This window comes from Anomaloglossus baeobatrachus, chromosome 3 (genome assembly GCF_048569485.1).
Source record: "Anomaloglossus baeobatrachus isolate aAnoBae1 chromosome 3, aAnoBae1.hap1, whole genome shotgun sequence".
In the NCBI taxonomy this organism is placed as follows: Eukaryota; Metazoa; Chordata; class Amphibia; order Anura; family Aromobatidae; genus Anomaloglossus; species Anomaloglossus baeobatrachus.
The window spans coordinates 371,987,096-372,006,876 of NC_134355.1; the positions used below are offsets into that span (position 1 = coordinate 371,987,096).

Below are 19,781 nucleotides of genomic sequence, written 5' to 3' on the forward strand. Positions count from 1 at the left end.
GTGGCCTTACAAGTGATTTATAGAGGGGTAACAATACATTGAGATCACGGGATCTAATCTCTCTTTTTATACACCCTAGAATCTTGTTTGCTTTAGCAGCTGCTGCCTGACATTGAGTGCTGCTGCTCAGCTTATTTGTAATAAGAATACCCAAGTCCTTCTCCTGTTCTGTAGTCCCGAGTTTACTTTCATTTAATGTATACGCAGTTATAGGATTACTCCGTCCTAGGTGCATTACTTTACATTTATCAACATTAAATCTCATTTGCCAAGTATCTGCCCATTCTGACATCTTATCCAGATCTTTTTGTAATATTGTACTATAAAGGTCAGTTTTTAATATCCAACATAGTTTGGTGTCATCAGCAAAGATTGACACTTTACTATCAATCCGATCCACAAGGTTATTAATAAAGAGATTAAAAATAATCGGTCCTAGCACAGATCCCTGCGGCACCCCACTGCTGACTATAGCCCATTTAGAGAATGTACCATTTATGACTGCTTTTTGTTTCCTATATTTTAGACAATTCCTTACCCAGTTGCATATAGTTTCCCCTAGTCCTTGCTTCTGGAGTTTTAGTATAAGGCTATTATGTGGTACAGTATCTAATGCCTTTGCAAAGTCCAAATATATCATATCAGCTGCATTACCAATATCCAGGTTTGCACTTACCCCCTCATAGAACCCCAACAGGTTGGGTAGACATGACTTATCTTTCATGTATCCATGCTGTCTGTCAGTTATCATATTATTTTCTTCAATATATTTTTGCATGTCATCTCTTAAAATGCCCTCAAAAACTTTGCATACTACTCATGTCAGGCTTACTGGACGGTAGTTGCCTGGATCCAACCTCTTACCTCTTAACAGTTCCTTGACTGTTGTGGGTTTCTTGGCCATAACTGTCACCGAGGATTATTCACTGGTTTTGTATTGGGTTTAGATCAGGTCTCTAGTCTGGCCATTTCATTGTTTCAATATTTTCTATTTCAAAGAACTGCTTTACCTGTTTTGCTGTGTAACAGGGGACATTGTCCCGCATGAGAATTGCTGGCTGATTAAGTGATGAACACAAGGAACCACCTGTTATTAAAGGTTCTGATACACACTTGCATTCACTCTGCCATGTAGGTGTATGAGAGGTCCAACTCCTGCTGCAGAAAACATTTCCCAAACCATGACACTTCCTTCACCACTGGCCCATGTCACCTCTGCAGGATCTTCCGTACTCAGACTGCGCCAGGTAAGTCTTACTGTAGGCCAGTATGCTGTTCATTTCCGTACCGTCTTCAGGACTCAGTTGGAATAATCAGGCGCCGGTAGAAGCTTTTTGGGAGGGTCTGACTGGGAGAATTGAGGATGAGCTTTCCTGGTTGTGATAGTCCCACTTCCTTAGATGACCTGGTTTCCAGATTGACCTCAAGTTTCAGCACTATTCTAGAGAGGGGAACAGAGAAAAGATGCTGATTGTTCTGCCATCTTCATCTTCCACAATTCCCCCTGAACTTATACAAGATGACAGAGTGAAGCTAGCTGAATGTTGTCAAGAGGACTGTTGCTCTGAAGGGAGGTCCTTCTACTGTGGCAGTCCCGAACATGTCATCCGCTCCTGTCCTGAGAAGTCGGGAAACTCAAGCCTAAGGTCGGTTGTAGAGGCCATCCTGGGCGAGAACAACTTGTTTCCACCTCTGACTTTGTCAGTATCCATACCCTGTAATGAATTAAATGAGGTACACCACTAATATCATATACTATAGTAGAGGTGGTGCTCCATGCTTGTAATATAACCGTTTAGAAAAAGAAAAGACAAAGCATAGAAGGAGCACACCAAATCCATATTCTCTGGCAAAACCTGATTTATTATGTCAGCCCATCTGGACTCTGGTTCCACAGGTAACTTCGTGCAACAGGCCATAGTGCATCGGTATCAGATTCCCATGCATCGGCTTCAAATTCCTCTGCTGGTGTTGTCCGTTGATGGAAAAGCTGTGTGCGAGGCCATCCATTTCATTGCTGAACAAGTAGAGCTTGTGGAGACACTGGGTCAGTGGGTGCTCTCGTCCGCTGGCACGGCCGCTTTTAGAAAGACCGCATGGCCCAGGGCTCATCCCAACTGAACGCCGACCTCCTTAACCATGGGCGAAACACTACTCAGACAACACGGGGTGAGGGAATATTTATTTATTTAGACTTTATTGAATTCCCAAACAATTAACGGCACATAACACATAACCAGCAAAACACACAAATGTAACAGGCAACAGAGTCTCACCCTTCCGCTGGCTCACCAGGGATTAGAAGGTCCGTGCCTCAGAGCTTCTAGGGCTACTTACTCCAATCCAGCAGCACCCTGCTTTTGGTGGGCACCCACCAAGAATGGAATAACGCCAGATTTAGGAAGCTGGCTGAGGTCCGCAAAGTCTGTAGTCAGATGACTGGGTTGTCCCAAGCTGGATTCCTTCCTTATGTAGTCCTTGATATCAAAGCTGAATCCTTGCATTCTATGCTGAAGTCCATATAGTATAATCCAGGTTTGGTTATGGCTTGCCCATCGGATCCGCAGGTCCTAGATTGGTAGCATGTAGCAAGAGTCTCTATTAGCAATGGACAGTCCTCCTTCTTATAACCCTGATCTCTCCATTCAGACCATTGGGGTCTTCACGATTGGTGGAAAAGACTGGGTTCTTATTGGCTAGATTTCAAGCTATATTCAAATATCCAGAGACAAGGGTGAGACAGGTACGTTACATCACATCTAGCAATTCACTTAGTAATACAATGGGAAGTTCGCATAATTGAGTTATCTGAGTGTCTGGCCTTCAGTGGCCAAAACAATTACATGAGTCAACAAGAGTCTTGTAGAAACAATGAGAGATTATCCCCCATCTATAAACAAACTATCTTCATGTGTGGCTGAATTTTAAGAAATGTAACCCTTGCTAAGCATTGACAGAGTCCAGGTCATCACAGAGCTTTGGGTGGGAATGCTACACTCAGAGAAAATCGCCTTCTCTGTGATATCGGGCTAGTCCTATTCCCTGCTCCTGGGACCGCCACGACTACTAGTGCACTAGCCTGTCTTGAACTAGAGATTCGGGGAGGTGCTTCGATGCAGTCAGTCATGCCATGGGAAATGTCTCGTTCCTGTCCGTTCTGCCTGACCACTTACAACTGCATCAAATCTTCTGGGTCTGCCATTTGTCTATTGGTCCTTCACGGACATCTTTGATGAGAAGAAAACAGAGCCATTACCACTGCATTGGCCAAATGACTGTCTACTTGACCTACTCCTCGGTTCCTCACCTCCCTGAGGCACAGTCTACCCTTTTTCCCAGGCAGAGATCAAAGGCATATCTAATTATATCAAAGAGAATTTAGTAAGGGGATTTATCCAGGAGTCCTTTATTCTGGCTGGTTTACAAATTCTTCTTTGTGAAAAAGAAAGATGGTTGTCCCGGCCTGCATAACGTATATGCGCCGCAATCAAATTACGGTCAAGAAAAAATATCCGCTGCACAGTGTAATTGTTCAACCATCTCCGAGGCTCCAGAATCTTCTCTAAACTCGACCTTCTTGGAGCGTATAATCTGATCTGTATATGATCGGGGGATGAATTGAAAACTGCCTTTAACACCCGGGATGGCCACTAGGAGTATCGGGTAATGCCATTTGCGCTCAGTAATGTCTATGCAGTCTTCTAGTAGTTCATGAATGACCTGATCTTTTTTTTACTCTTGGTTGGTCGTATACCTGTACGACATCCCGGTGTTCTCTCCCAATGTGCCACACACAGGAGGAATGTCCACCAGGTTCTGCAGAATTTGAGGGAGAACAGTCTATGCCAAGTTCGAGAAGTGCGTTTTCGATTCTTTTCCTGGGATACATAATACCAGATACTGGGTTGAAGATGGATCCTTATAAAGTGTCTGCAGGTATAAAGTGGCCTCGTACAGACAGTGTGAAAGCCATTCAGAAGTTTCTGGGATTCACTGATTACGACCACCAATTTATACCTCACTTCTTGTTTTGAACCGTCCCTATCACTGCTATGATTTGCAAGGGTGCTAATCCAAAGATGTGGACTCTGGATGCTGAGCGTGCCTTTGTCTTTCTAAGGGCACGCTCACATGAGCATGAAACGGACAAGTGCAATGCGAGAAAATCTCGCATTTCACTCTGACCAATGTTAGTCAATGAGGGAGAGCAGTTGGTCCACTTTTCTTGCATCCAGAATCTGGATGCAAGAAAAGTCGCAACATGCTGTGATTTTCTGCTAGAGCCGTATCCCTCGCACCCATTTAAGTGAATAGGTGCGAGAGAAACATCGGACTGCTCTCGGATGTTATTTCAGTGGAGTGCAATATACACACAGGCTGACAATGGAGGAGATGTGGGGATTAACCCCTCCCTCTCTTCTGCAGTGCCCGTGCAGTGCACAGTCTCATGACACTCATCTCACGCTCGCAGCAGAGCCTGAGCCGAGGGTCATTAGCATATCACATTCGATGCTCTCGCATCAGATGCCATACGCTAGTGTGAGTCTAGCCTAAAGCAGGCTTTCTCTACGGCTCCAGTGCTGCACAGACCCGACATCAGTAAGCAGTTTTTAGAGGTGGATCCTTCTTAATCTGGGGCCGAGGCAATCCTGATACAGGTTACCGGGCGATTCGTAACCTGCAATTTCTTTTACAAAGCCTTTTCCGCTCATGAATGAAACTGTTCAATTGGCGACTGAGAGTTGTTGGTGGTTAAGATGGCACTAGAGGAGTGGCGTTACATAATGGAAGGAGCTTTGCTTTCCATTGTCATCTAGGGAATCCAGCATAGTGTACAAATGGAAACCTGCAAAAAAATCAGAAACCGAAAAACACACTTATACAGTATAAGCAGGGAGGGGCGTAGCTTCAGTTGTGACATTAAGACCAGATTCTAGACACGTTGGGGAACTCTACAGTTTGGGCGCACGGCAGGGCTCAAAAGGGAAGGAGCGCCATTTGAATTTTAGAGAGTAAAATTGCCTGGAATAGATAGAGGATGCATTGTCGCGTTTGGAGAGCCCCTGATGTGCCTAAACAGTAGAGCTCACCCACAATTGACCCCATTTTGGAAACTAGACCCTTCAAGGAATTTAGATGTTTGGTGAGCACCTGGTTGGAACCCCCAGGTGTTTCACAGAATTTTATAATGTTGAGCTGTGTAAATGAAAAAATACAGTTTTACCACTAACATGTTATTTTAACCTCAGATTTCCAATTTTCACAAGGGGAATAGGTAAAAAAAGGCCCCATAGTGTGTTACACAATTTCTCCTGAATGTAGCAATACTCCACATGGGACTGTATTGTACTGTTTGGCCATATCACAGGGCACAGTAGAGAAGGAGCGCCATTTGATTTTTGGAGCACAGATTTTCCTAGAATAATTTGCGGACTCCATTTGCAGAGCCCCAAGTGCCAGAACAGAAGAAACCCCCTCAAGTTACCACATTTTCAAAATTAAATTCCTCTGTGAATTCAACTATGGGTGTAGTGACGATATAGTCTCTGGAAAACACCCATGGTGTCAAACACAGTGAATGTTACAGAATTAAATATGATCAATAAATCCATGTTATGCCCAGTACATTGTACTTCCTGTACATTGTGCATCTGCATCAGGGTTTCCATCTAAATCTCCCAATTACGTGATTCAGATGACACACCCGAGGAATCAATTAACTATAATGAGTCAGCAGACATACTCTGGACTTTGTCTGGCCTCTGTTCAGTGGTGTCCTTTTCAGAAGAGCACATAACTGGTTGACTGCACTTCTATGCACCACAAAGACGAACACCGCTGGATCATAAACATAGTCCAAAATGACTCCTCCTGCCTCATTATAGGAAATGTTCAGTCCGGGAATTTGTCTAAATTATGTTTTTCAGATATATACGTGATTCCTTGTGTAAGCGCTCAACGTAGAGTGCAGGATAAATGTGAATCATGCTGTACTGTGATCTTGTATCTATTTTTTACGCTGTTCACCATAAAGTATAAATACAGTAATGAAATGGTATAATTCTTTGTGTTGGTGCAATTACAACGATACCAGATTTATATAGCTGTTTTATGTTTGGCTACTATCACACACTAAAAACTGTTTGTTTTTTACAAATAAAAAATGTGCATCAACACATATTGCGAACGATCCTTTTTCAAGATATCTGCCTGAGGGCTTGTTTTCTGCGGGACGGGTTGCGTTTTCTATAGGAATCATTTTTGAACACAACATTTTTGGATCGTTTTTCTACTTATATTTTTGTGAGGAAGAATGAACATAAAACAACAATTCAGGAGTAGTTTTTGGATTTTTTTTATGCTGTTCACAGTTTGGTAAAAGTAACAACAGAGATTTATTCTTCAATGAAAAAATATTTATTAGCCAGCTTACCAGTGTCTGTGGAGGCCAGTGGATTGCTTTTCAATATTGGAAGATATCCGCAGGGAAACAGGGGGGAGCCACCCACACAATCCAGAATCAGGAAAGAAGGAAAATAATAAGATCCAGGGGAAAACATATAAAAATATTCTTTGTCTTCAAGCAAAAAAATTGTCCTTTATTTCTAACTTTCATAAAAATTTTTTTTAGCATTCCACAGCATCGGGCAGAAAAACATATAGAAAGAGGTGGCAATGCACCGGACTACTCATTTCAGCTGACGCCTTCATCATGGTCCAACATAACATTGAGCATTTTGCCATGTTTTTTAAAAAAAAAGGTGTTCACCTTCCAAAGGTAACAACGTGGGGATTAATTAAAATCAAGTGTATGATTTCCTAACAGAGCACACACTCCTCCTTCTTTTCAAAACAAATTAATGTCCATAATCTTTTTCTATGTACCGTATGTACAAGAAAACAATAAATTTGTAAATACAATTCAGATTTAGATAAAAAAAAATATATATTTTTTTGTATTTAAAATGAAAAAAATGCAGAAAATAAATCTCCCTTGGCTGTGATTTGTATAGAGAAGACATGAATATCATAGATTGGAGATATGGTCAATTTTTAGTGTGATTAGATAGTTTTCACTATTAGATGCATTTTCATGGATTTATAAGCTGTTCAAATCTGAATTGTGTGCACTTTGTAGTCTATATTAGCGTAATAATATTACTATTAAATACATTTTCATTGAATTATTAGATATCTAAATCTGAATTGTATTTACAAATGTATTGTTTTCTTGCAGATACATAGAAAAAGATTATGGACATTCATTTGTTTTGAATAGAAGGAGGTGTATTTGTCGAGGAGTCTGTGCTCTGTTAGGAAACCACACCCTTGATTTTAATTAATCCCCACGCTGTTACCTTTGGAAAGTGAACTCCTTTTTTAAAAAAACATGGCAAAATGCTCAGTGTTATGTTGGACCATGATGAAGGCGTACGCTGAAACGCGTAGTCCGGTGCATTGCCACCTCTTTCTATATGTTTTTCTGCCCCATGCTGTGGAATGATAAAAAAAAAATAATTTAATGAAGGGTTGAAATAAAAGACTGTTTTTTACTTGAAGACAAAGAATATTTTTATGTTTTCCGCTGGATCTTGTTGTTTTCCTTCTTTCCTGAATCAGGTTTATTCTTCGGGTCAGTAGGATTACAGAGGCAGCACATTTATATCATTTTTTTTATGTTTCGCTGCTTTTCAACAATAAAACCAATTTTCTAGAAAAAAGATTTTTTTTTTACATAGCTGTATTCTAAGAGCGATAACTTTTTATTTTTCTCTGATGGAGCTGTGTGGCTTATTTGTTTGCAGGACAAGATGTAGTTTTCAGTAATACCATTTTTTATTTACTGTATGTGCAGCTTTGACTGCGCTTCCTTTGCAACAATTAACCAGTGTATCAACTCTATAATGTTATATGAATGAATTGATGCAACCAGAGCAGACATTATGGAATTATTTCAGAGTTTTTGAAAGCCATGGCCTCACTTTACTATTTTTTGCACTTCACCATTTTATGACATTGTCTAGCATTATGTCATGCACCTGTCGTGACTGTGGCCAATGCTCTTTGCTTTGGCCTATGATTAGAGATGGGAGAACCCATAGATGTTCGGGTTCGGTGGGTCCAATCGGATTTTAAAAAACTCAAACATCATGCCTGGGTGCTGAACTCCATATAAGTCTACGGAGACCGGAACTTTGAACTGTAAAACGGTGGTAGAAAGGTGTCACTTCTCCATCAGAGTTCGCTCCTGCGACTTCTGGTTCGGTCACCAGGCACTGCTGTATTCCCGCCATGGACGTTGCTGGTGATCGAGGAGGAGTCAATACCAGTGGCTCTGGTGGGAACAGGCTCTGCCCATCCACTAAGCTGGGTTTCACTGTGACCTGCAGTACCACTGGCTGACTGTCGTGGTGTGTGCCTTCCAGCTGAAGTTATCTCTCAGCTACAGTCAATGGGAAGGCACCGCACCCTTCTTATTTCTCCTCCAGTCTGCTGGTCACCGCCAGATATAGTCTAAGTATATTCACTGCAGCGACTCTGGTACCTTGCCCTTGTATAATTGCTACCTGTGTTTTGACCTCTGCCTGATTTCTGACTATCCGCCTGCCGTTTCCGTACCTCGCTGCCATCTCAGGTTTGACCTTACCCTGATTTACTGACCACCCTTTTACCTACTGATTTTGCCTCTTCTGCAAAAAAAAAGGGGGGGGCGCATTGAGAGGCACCTGTGATTTTAAAAATCTAAAAGATTCCATTTCACTGCTCACCTTGTAAGTTTGTGCGCCCCCGCACAACCCCAGTAGTAGGCTCAGTTAGATCCCGTGAAGAGATTCCAGCCATCCTCACTCAAGCGTTGGGTCTGGAGTGAGCTCGGTCCGGGTGTCACGTGATTCCACACACTGCAGCTGCTCGCCGTCATCGCGGGTCCCATGCTCCGTGTAAACACCCGGCAACCAGCAGTTTTAATCTAACTTTTATCCAGGGGAAGGAAGGCTTTTTAACTAGGTATTGGGAATAGGGTTACAATAGGGTAAGAATATTATAGAATTTTTTGATTTTATATAAAATAAAAATTTCCCCTTATTCCATGAAGTTTATCCTAGTTTAAATGCAATCCAGATAGGATATTTGCACAAGTGTATATTTAAAATTTGCTCATAAGTGTATACTAAGGCTGATAAGACTTTTATTTTTTATCATTATTTCTTTTTTTTTAACGTGTATTTTTTACCCCCCTTTATATATGTATATATATATCTATCTATATATATATATAGATATATATATATATATATATCTATATATATATATATATATATATATATATACATGTATATATATATTGTAATTGTATTTTGGAATGAATTGTTTTTATTGAGAATAATGTTTTATGTATTTTATAATCATGGATTGGATTTAATATGGTCCAGGTTGTATAGGGCTAACCATTTGATTAATGACACACCCTTTGTTCTTTTATGTATAAATGTCAATGTTTGTATGGTCCTTTTATATCACTCGAGGAAGACAACATGCTAGTTGTTGAAACGCGTTGTGGCTATAAGGGATCACCATTAAAAGGTTTGTTTTCTTTAAAATAATTCCCTATTCTCCTTTTTAGCGCTCCATGAGACCGTTCCCTACTTTTTGTCCTCTTCAGCAAAAAAGACACGTTTTTCCAGTTTAGCAATCAATGAGTTATCTCTGAGCTTTTGTAGTATAGTGCATACATGTAGGACATAACATCAGAAGAGTAAATCAGGATTTCATCCAGATAGATCACCACATATTGACCAAAGATATCTCTGAAAATGTCATTGACAAAGTTTTAAAAGATAGTCGGCGCATTACTTAACCTAAAATGCGTTACTAGGTACTCATAGTGTTCCTTTGGAGTGTTAAATGCTGTTTTCCACTCATCTCCTTCTCTGAGGCGGATTAGATTATATGCACCCCTGAAATCAAGTTTAGTGAATCAACGGGCTCCTATGAACTGGTTATAGAGATCGAGGATGAGTGGCAGAGGGTACTGATTCTTTACAGTAATAACGTTAAGTTCATGATACTCTATACATGGTCTGAGACCACCATCTTTTTTTATTAACGAAAAAGAATCCAGTGCCGACTGGTGACCTGCATGGCCTGATAAACCCGCAGACTGTCTGCTAAAAAATCTTTCATGTCCTGACGCTCTGGTTCAGAAGGATTATAAATTTTACCCTTGGAGAGATGGGAATCGGGGACCAAATCTATGGAACAATCATAATCCTTGTGTGGGGGTACTTTTTCAGAGCCTGACACAGAAAACACTTCAGTGAGTGAACCAGAGATGCTGCAGTGAATATGCTTAGCCTATATCTGGCGGCGACAAGCAGATTGGAGGAGTCATAAGAAGGGTTTGGTGCCTTCCCATTGGCCATAGCTGAAATGTGATAACTTCAGCTGGAAGGCACACACCACCACAGTCAGCCAGTAGTACTGCAGATCACAGTCAAACCCAGCTTAGTGGATGGGTGGAACCTGCGCCCACCAGAGCCAGTGGTACTGACTCCTCCTCTATCACCAGCACTTCCCACGGAAGGAATACGGCAGCACTTGGTGACCGAAGCAGAAGTCACAGGAGCGGACTCTGGTGTAGAAGTGACAAAAGGGTTAGAGGGATTAGATCAGGAACATTATACTCACTGTCTCCCACACGGCTGTAACACTACTTGCAAATATACTCATTTACCCTCATAGATATTCATTGCTTCACCCGCCTACCGGCAATCCCGGCTCTGATTGGTTGCAGTCAGACCGTGCCCCCAACTCTGTATGACATCATGTGATTGCAAGCAGTGTTCATGTCTATATAGGTATAAAAATAAATAAAAAATTGGCGTCCCTATAGTGTAAAAATAAATAAATAAACTGGCTTTGGGTCTCCTCAGAATGTGATACCCAGCGCAGATAAAGCATATGGCTACAGGCTGCAGCAGCCCCCAGCATCTGTTTATCATGGCTGTGTATCAAACAAAGAGGGACCTTATGTGGCTTTTAAAAAAATTGTTTAAATAAATAATTAAAAAAAAGGGCATGCTGTCCCACCGCCAATTTTGATACTTAGCCATGCTACAGCTGGGAACTGGTATTCTCAGGCTGAGGAGGCCCATGGAGATTAGGCCCCCCCAGCCTACAAATAGCAGCCTGCGGCTGCCCAGAGTTGTCGCATCCATTGTATGTGACAATTCCGGTACTTTACCTGGTTCATTCTGATTGCCCTGTTGTGGTGGTAATCGGGGTAATATAAGGAGTTAATGACAGCTCACAGTTGCCAGTAAGCCCTAGATTAGTAATGGAAGGCTTCTATGAGACTCCCCCCTCATTACTAATATTGTAAATGAAAAGAAAATCACACTCAGCAAAAAAATCCTTTATTTGAAATAAAGTGCCCAAACAACACCCTCTTTCTGCAATTTATTAACCCCAAACACCCAGTTACGACGTAATCCAAATGAGGTCCCATGACGATCCTGACTCTACTACATACTGAAGTCGCAGGGTGCATGCACATTAGAAAATGTGACTGTCTGCTCTGGCTTCCGACAGAGACTGACTGAGTTGCATCTGTGAGCGGTGAAGTCACTCAGTTTATTTGCGGTCACAGCTAGAGGTTTCCACGGTACCCCACCTGTGACCGCAGGTAACTGACTGCACCAATACTGCATCTCCTGGCAAAAAAAACAAAACAAAACGTGTCAAAATGCAATGCAGTTTTGATGCAATATTTTACTAGGAGATGCAGATATGGTGCTGAAATGTATACACCAAATTACTGCTCCAAATCTGCCTCTTCCGGCAAAGTAAAGGCCCTGTCACACACACAGATGAATCTGCGGCAGATCTGTGGTTGCAGTGAAATTGTGGACTATCAGTGCCAGGTTTGTGGCTGTGTACAAATGGAACAATATGTCCATGATTTCACTGCAACCACAGATCTGCCAAAGATTTATCTCTGTGTGTGACGGGGCCTTAAGTATCAAAGCTGCATCACGTTTAGATGTTTTGTTTTTTTTTGCAAGGAGATGCAGATTTCAGGAATTTGGTTTATAAATTTCAGCAACAAGTCTGCATCTCTTGGCAAAAAAATGCTGTTTCGGGGCATTTTTTTTCCCAGGAAATGCAAATTTGGTGCAGAAGCATATGTCGAAATTGGCGAAGAAATGGTCCAATGACAATGGAGTAGAGGTGCTGGATTAGCCCCCACAGTTCCCAGACCTCCCCAGAACCCGATCATTGTTACCCGCTTGTTACTGTGTGTGTACATGTGCATGTATGTATGTTATTAAAGTCTTACCAATATTTTAAATACAATAGTACTGGGACAAATGGCACTAGGAATAAATACTGCATGATATGATATAAAATTCAGGAGGTACTTTAATCAATTTTTACACATAAAATCTTATCGTGCATTCTATTTTAACTTGATTCTATTGTCGAGTCTTAAAAAAACACACACAGACTAGACTACATGATCTGTGCAGGACTATCTGTATCTGGTTGCTCACTCATCAACTTTATTTCTGGACACAAATTTTAGAATAATTGGTTTCTTCGGCTGCATAAAACTTCGAGTGCTGATCTCCATTGGGACCTAATAAACAGAATAATATACAGTGAGATGTGAGAACACCACAACTTTGAGAACACCACAACAACGTACTACATTGGGTTTCCTATGTATCTGTAACGTTCGTGACATTTATGTGAGTATAAGGCCCCATGCCCACTCTGCGTATTTTGACACAGATTTTGACGCAGATTTTCAGAAACTTGCAACAAAAACTGCATGTCCATTGTGAGGCCAGCAAGGTCTATGAGGATATTTTATATATATAATATAATCATGGCCAAAAATGTTGGCACCCTTGAAATTGTTCCAGAAAGTTAAGTATTACTCCCATTGTTATACTGTACACATGTTTATTTCCGTTTTGTATTGGAACAAAATAAGAAAAGGATTAAAAAAAATCAAATTGTATAGAATTTCACGCAAAACTCCAAAATGGGCAGGACAAAATTATTGGCATGCTCAACTTAATATTTGGTTTCACACTATTTGGAATAAATGACTGCAATCAGTCATTTACTATAACCATTATCAAGCTTCTAATACCTCTCAACTGGAATTCTGGATCACTCTCTTTTGCAAACTTCCCCAGTCTCTCGTATATGAAGGGTGCCTTCTCCCAAAAGCAATTTTAAGATCTCTCCACAGGTGTTTATTGGGATTTAGATCCAGACTCATTGCTGGCCACTTCAGAATTCTCCAGCGCTTTGTTTCCATCCATTTCTCGCATGTCCCCAATACTCTGGAACTCTCTAGCATAACATATCAGACTCTCATGTACCATGCAAACCTTCAAAAGGAACCTGAAGACTAAAGATGAGTGAACCTTAGGATGTTCGGTTCGATGGCAGCAAATGAACTGAATCTCTACGTGACTGAACCTTGCATGAGGAGGTTAAGAAACACTGATTGGCAGTTTGAGTCTCTGCCCACATACAGCCAGCACTTCCGGGAGAGGGTGGGCTGGCATTTTCTACATTTTTTTTGGGGATGCAAACTACGTAACTACTGTAGTTACCCCAAGTGAGAGTAGTTCAAACACTACAAGCGGTTTTCACAAGGCTGAGCACCGAGCGTAACCGAGCACAGCGTTGCTTATGCAAGTTAAGTTCGCACGTCAAACTTGAGCCCTGTGTTTTTTAGTTCTTGTTCGGTTCGAAAACCAAACCTCAGGTTCGCTCATCTCTACTGAAGACCTACCTCTTGTGTAGGTATAGAGTCATGGGTTGTAAAATTCTGGGTTATGTTGGACACCATGTACATAGGGATAATCAAAATTTCTGATGATGGACTTGTAACCTTGAGATTGTTGATATTTTTCAACAATGTTGGTTCTCAAGTCCTTGGACAGTTCTCTTTTCCTCTTGCTGTTTTCGATGCTTATTGTGGCACACACCACCACTGCACAATGGACGAGACTGCACACGATTATGAGATCTGAACTTACCTGCTCTACAGGAACTCCTATTTAAATGGTCTTATTCACTCAAGTGTATAACCTTTGCAGGTCAAAAACGTTGCAAATTTTCATTTAAAGACACAAAGTTCTTCACTGTAGAGAGAACCACCACGGATATCCTACTTATTCATAGATGCACATTTAGCAATAAGGATCCTTCTAATTACTATTTTGCCCATATTAGCAGTCATTATATTATCCAACCTTATGCTTTGCACCTTTATACTACTATACAGGCTACTGATTTATATCTCATGAGTATTTTTCTGCCTTGCTTTAATCTGATTTGAGATCCATACGACTATCAATTACTCTATTAGATAAATTATCCCGTGAAAAAGACCTAGTTAGTAGGTTGAAATGTTGGGTGATATCTATTTTGGAAGTTATTTTTTGTCACATAATTCACTATATTAAAGCATTTGAAAAACCACCACTCGATTTTTCTGAATTTACTTTTGGTGCTATAGTCTTTGCTGTGCAATGTGGAGATACGGGGCTCAGTGGGTGCTCTCGTCCACTAAAACCCGCCGCCTTTAGAAAGACAGCGTGGCTCAGGGCTCATCCCAACTGAACGCTGGCCTCCTTAAACGTGGGCGTAACACTACTCAGACAACACAGGGTGAGGGAACCACAATAATTAGACTTTATTGGATCCCCAAACAATTAACGGCACATATCACATAACCATCAAAACACACAAATGTAACAGGCAACAGAGTCTCACCCTTCCGCTGGCTCACCAGGGATTTAGAATGTCCATGCCTCACAGGTTCCAAGCTGTCTGAGGTCTGCAAAGTCTGTAACAGGTGACTGAACTGTCCCAACCTGAGTGTCCTCCTTAGGTAGTCCTGGTTTGATGTTAAAATCCTGGCAGCCGGAGTCGAAATCCCTAGGTTGTGGATATGGTCTCCAACCGGGTCCGGAGTCCCTAGATTGAAGCCATAAGATATCCTGATCCTCTAGTCAGCTCCAAAGAGCTTAGACTGGATCCATCAACCTTCATCAACCCTGGTGGCTTAAAAAAGTCCCTTTTATAGCCATAACCTTCCCTTAGGATACACTGCGTTCTCATCGATTGGTTGGACAAGATTGCTTCTCCCATTGGATGAATTTCAAGCTGCATGGATAATGTTCATTTAAATGATGTGCATAGAAAGACTCAGTATATCTACATGGAGTCGGCAAGTCACCGACTAGACAATGGCTACTAATGTAATTACATTATCAATACACAACTACAATACTGGTTACTGGAAGAGACTGGAGATACAATAGCTAAGCAAACATGACTTAGCACACATAAGAACAATAGTCTGGCTGAATGTTAAGAAACTTTAACCCATGAGAGTCCATGTCGTCACATTCCTCCCCCTTCTTAATATTAGCCAGACATGATAGGCTTCCGATCATCCTTCTCCTCTTGACGGCATTGTCCTTTTTAATGGTGAGGTCAGCAACAGAGGCTTGCATCTATACACCTCCCCCTGATTACCTCCCCCAAGTTGAGCAGCCATATTGTGGACAAGCACTAAGGTGGGGTCCATGAGTTGGGCCTGCACAAATCTCCCACTATCAATCCTCCCCCAGTCAATAGCCACAGTGTGGTTAGGCTTACTCACGGTTTTTGGCTCAGAAGTAGATGATGAAGACCGGGAATGCAAACCATCCCTGGAAAAGATGTTAGAAAGATCCACATCAGGGTCCTGCTTGGCTTGGAGGTGGGTGATGGCTGCTTCAAACTGACTGGATAGTCCTTGTCCTAGGTCATTCTCCAAAATGACTGGTGTGAGCAGGTAATTCACAAGCCCCACTTTCACTTCCCTTTGAGTGGTATCCGAAACAACAGGCTTGATGGGACCATCTATGAACCCCACTTCAACTTCCTCCTGGCTCGTCCCTGAAACAACAGGTGTGGGGAGGCTGTCCATAAACTCCATATGGACCTCTTCCTGGTCAGACCCCAAAGTAACTGGTGTGGGGACGGTGTCCATAAGCTCCACATCAGCCTTGCTCTGATTAGTCTCCACAATGACAGGTGTGGGGAGGCTGTTCACAAGTCCCACATCAACCTCTCCCTGGTCCTTTCCCGAAATAACTGGTATGGGGACGGTGTCCATAAGCTCCACATCAGCCTTGCTCTGGTCAGTCTCCACAATGACAGGTGTGAGGAGGCTGTTCACAGGTCTCACATCAACCTCGCTCTGGTCAGTCTCCACAATGACAGGTATGGGGAGGCTGTTCACAATCCCCACATCAATCGCTTCCTGGTTGGTCCCCAAAATACCAGGTGTGGGGAGGCTGTCCACAAGCTCCACCTCGACCTCTCCCTGGTCGGTCCTTAGGTCCAACTGCACACATGCCAGAGGGACGTCTGAGCGCTGGCCCTCAGCCAGGGAGATGGATAATTGGGAATCTGGTACAGGGTCTTCTGGGGAAACAATAACTGGGCTTACCAGAGTGATGGAAGATCCAATGTCTCGAAGTCCCTGAGCCTGTATATCACCGACCTTGACCGTCTGGATGTGGGGATGGAGGTTGGCTGGTGTACGGTGTCCGGCCTGCCGTAGGGTGTGGACTGAATAAACCACTTCCTCAGCTATTGGTGTTTCTTGGGAGTAGCATTCCTCAGGTCTCGTTGGTTCATCTCGGCATATGTTGACTGGTTGGAGTGGCAGACGGGCTCCAAGCATGCGGCCTCGGTTTTGGAGACAATCTTTATCTATATGTCCATGGCGCCCACATGTATAACAGCGCCATAGATTGGGCAAGTCACAGGCCCTGTTTGTAGTCCTTTGTTTTGGTGCAGCTTCTGCTGGGTAGCGGGACCATCCTTCTCGACCAACAGGTGCTAGCAGTACTGCAGCTGGAATCCCATAAACATATTCCAGAACATAAGCCCTCTCTTCTCTTGAGGATTTAGGCCCCAATGCATCCAACAACGCTGTGGCTTGGGCCATTTTGGACAAAGTTGATTTCCGATTGTCACTAGATCCATGATGTGGCACATAGTTTAAATTCTCTGGGTCAATATCGACGGGATCCTCATCGTCCTCTGCATCATTCTGGGCATCCCAACGGACTAATTTCTGGATCAAGGCTGACCGAGTCTCAGTGTTCCAGTAGATAATCTTTCGCCTCTGGCACAGATCCTGTAGCATCCATTTACTGCAGCGGTCGTAACTCCTCTCTTGTCCTTGTCCCATGGCTGAGCTGGTGGGGTTGGACATGGCAGCGTCCGAAACCTGAATGCCTCCCCTATGGCCTGCTGGGTATGCTTATGTGCCTCCCTGGTTGTTGAGCCCTGGACGGTGTCCACGAACACCAGTCCGCTGCAGCTCCCCTGGGTAAACCAGGCTGAGTAGTATCCCACTGCTGCCACCAAGTGTGGAGACACGGGGCTCAGTGGGTGCTCTCGTCCACTAAAACCCGCCGCCTTTAGAAAGACAGCGTGACTCAGGGCTCATCCCAACTGAACGCCGGCCTCCTTAACCGTGGGCGTAACACTACTCAGACAACACAGGGTGAGGGAACCACAATAATTAGACTTTATTGGATCCCCAAACAATTAACGGCACATATCACATAACCAGCAAAACACACAAATGTAACAGGCAACAGAGTCTCACCCTTCCGCTGGCTCACCAGGGATTTAGAATGTCCATGCCTCACAGGTTCCAAGCTGTCTGAGGTCTGCAAAGTCTGTAACAAGTGACTGAACTGTCCCAACCTGAGTGTCCTCCTTAGGTAGTCCTGGTGTGATGTTAAAATCCTGGCAGCCGGAGTCGAAATCCCTAGGTTGTGGATATGGTCTCCAACCGGGTCCGGAGTCCCTAGATTGAAGCCATAAGATATCCTGATCCTCTAGTCAGCTCCAAAGAGCTTAGACTGGATCCATCAACCTTCATCAACCCTGGTGGCTTAAAGAAGTCCCTTTTATAGCCATAACCTTCCATTAGGATACACTGCGTCCTCATCAATTGGTTGGACAAGATTGCTTCTCCCATTGGATGAATTTCAAGCTGCATGGATAATGTTCATTTAAATGATGTGCATAGAAAGACTCAGTATATCTACATGGAGTCGGCAAGTCACCGACTAGACAATGGCTACTAAGGTAATTACATTATCAATACACAACTACAATACAATGGTTACTGGAAGAGACTGGAGATACAATAGCTAAGCAAACATGACTTAGCACACATAAGAACAATAGTCTGGCTGAATGTTAAGAAACTTTAACCCATGAGAGTCCATGTCGTCACATGCAATTTTACTGTTTGACTATTTAGCACCCCCTCTTTAAGGATGAGCCAGGCCTATCTCCTGTATGGTGTGGCACACAGACACAATGCAAAGATTGAGTCAATTTCTCCCTTTTATCTGGTTTCAGGTGTGATTTTCATATTGCCCACACTTGTTACTTACTTGGGGAGTTTGAACGAGCATCACATGATTGAAACAAAGTTGTTTACCCACAATTAAGGCGGCGTTACACGCTACGATATATCGTCCGATCGCATGAGCGATCCAACCCACCTCCGTAGTTTGTGCATCACGGGCAATTTGTTGCCCGTGGCGCACAATGTCGTTAGCCACCATCACACGTACTTACCTCCCTAACGACATTGCTGTGGGCGGCGAACATCCTCTTCCTGAAGGGGGTGGGACATTCTGCGTCACAGCGACGTCACACAGCGGCCGCCCAATAGAAGCGGAGGGGTGAAGATGAGCGGGCCGAACATCCTGCCTACCTCCTTCCATCCTCATTGCCAGCGGGATGCAGGTAAGCGGTGTTTGTTGTTCCCGGGGTGTCACACATAGTGATGTGTGCTGCCTCATGAACGACGAACCACCAGCACGCAGAAGGAGGAACGACATTATGAACATGAACGACGTGTCAACGAGCAACGATAAGGTGAGTATTTTTGCTCGTTAACAGTCGTTCGGAGGTGTCACACGCTACGACATCTCAAACGATGCCGGATGTGCGTCACAAATTCCATGACCCGGGCAATATATCGTTAGATATATCGTAGCGTGTGACGGGGCCTTTCTTGAAAGTGCCAACAATTTTGTTAGGACCAGTTTGGGGGTTTTGTGCAAAATTACCATATTTTTCGGATTATTAGACGCACTTTTCTTCCAAAAAATTTGTAAGGAAAAAAGGGGCGTGCCTTAGGCCCCTTTCACACATCAGCTTTTTTGCATCAGTCACAATTTGTCAAAATGTGAAAAAAAACGGATCCAACGCTGGATCCGTTTTTTTTTCATTTACTTGTATTAGCAACGGATTGTGATGGATGACTCAACTTTTCATCTGTCGTACGACGGGTTCGTCAAAAATTGTCTGTGCGGCTGACGGAAGCAACGTCTAAAGCAACGATTTTTGTGAACGTTGAAAACACGGACAGTGACGGATCCGTCGCCATCTGTCTTTTTTTTAGAATGGAAGCCTATGTGCGCAGGATCTGTCGCAATCCGTCAAATGTCGGATTCCGGCGACGGACTCAGTTTTTTGTAAATGAGCATGCCCAGAACGGGTAGAAACCACTGTTCAGCTGGTACAATGGATCCGTTTTTTTACAGGATCCATTGCATCAGTTGTACCACAATCTGCAACGGATCCTTCTCAGATTGTGACTGATGGAAAAAAATTGATGTGTGAAAGAGGCCTTATAAGGCTGCTTTCACACTTCCGTCTTT

General features: G+C 42.9%; 1 protein-coding gene across 1 annotated transcript in view; it reads right to left on the reverse strand.

Moving 5' to 3' along the window:
- Positions 1-12,402: 12,402 nt before the first annotated feature.
- The window catches only part of LOC142295309 (cytochrome P450 3A9-like), a 132,632-nt gene continuing 125,253 nt past the window's right edge, over positions 12,403-19,781 (reverse strand). The window contains exon 13 of the mRNA XM_075338424.1: positions 12,403-12,637. Coding sequence (XP_075194539.1) covers positions 12,548-12,637 — 90 coding nt within the window. The 3' untranslated portion in view covers positions 12,403-12,547. The remainder of the gene's footprint in view (positions 12,638-19,781) is intronic.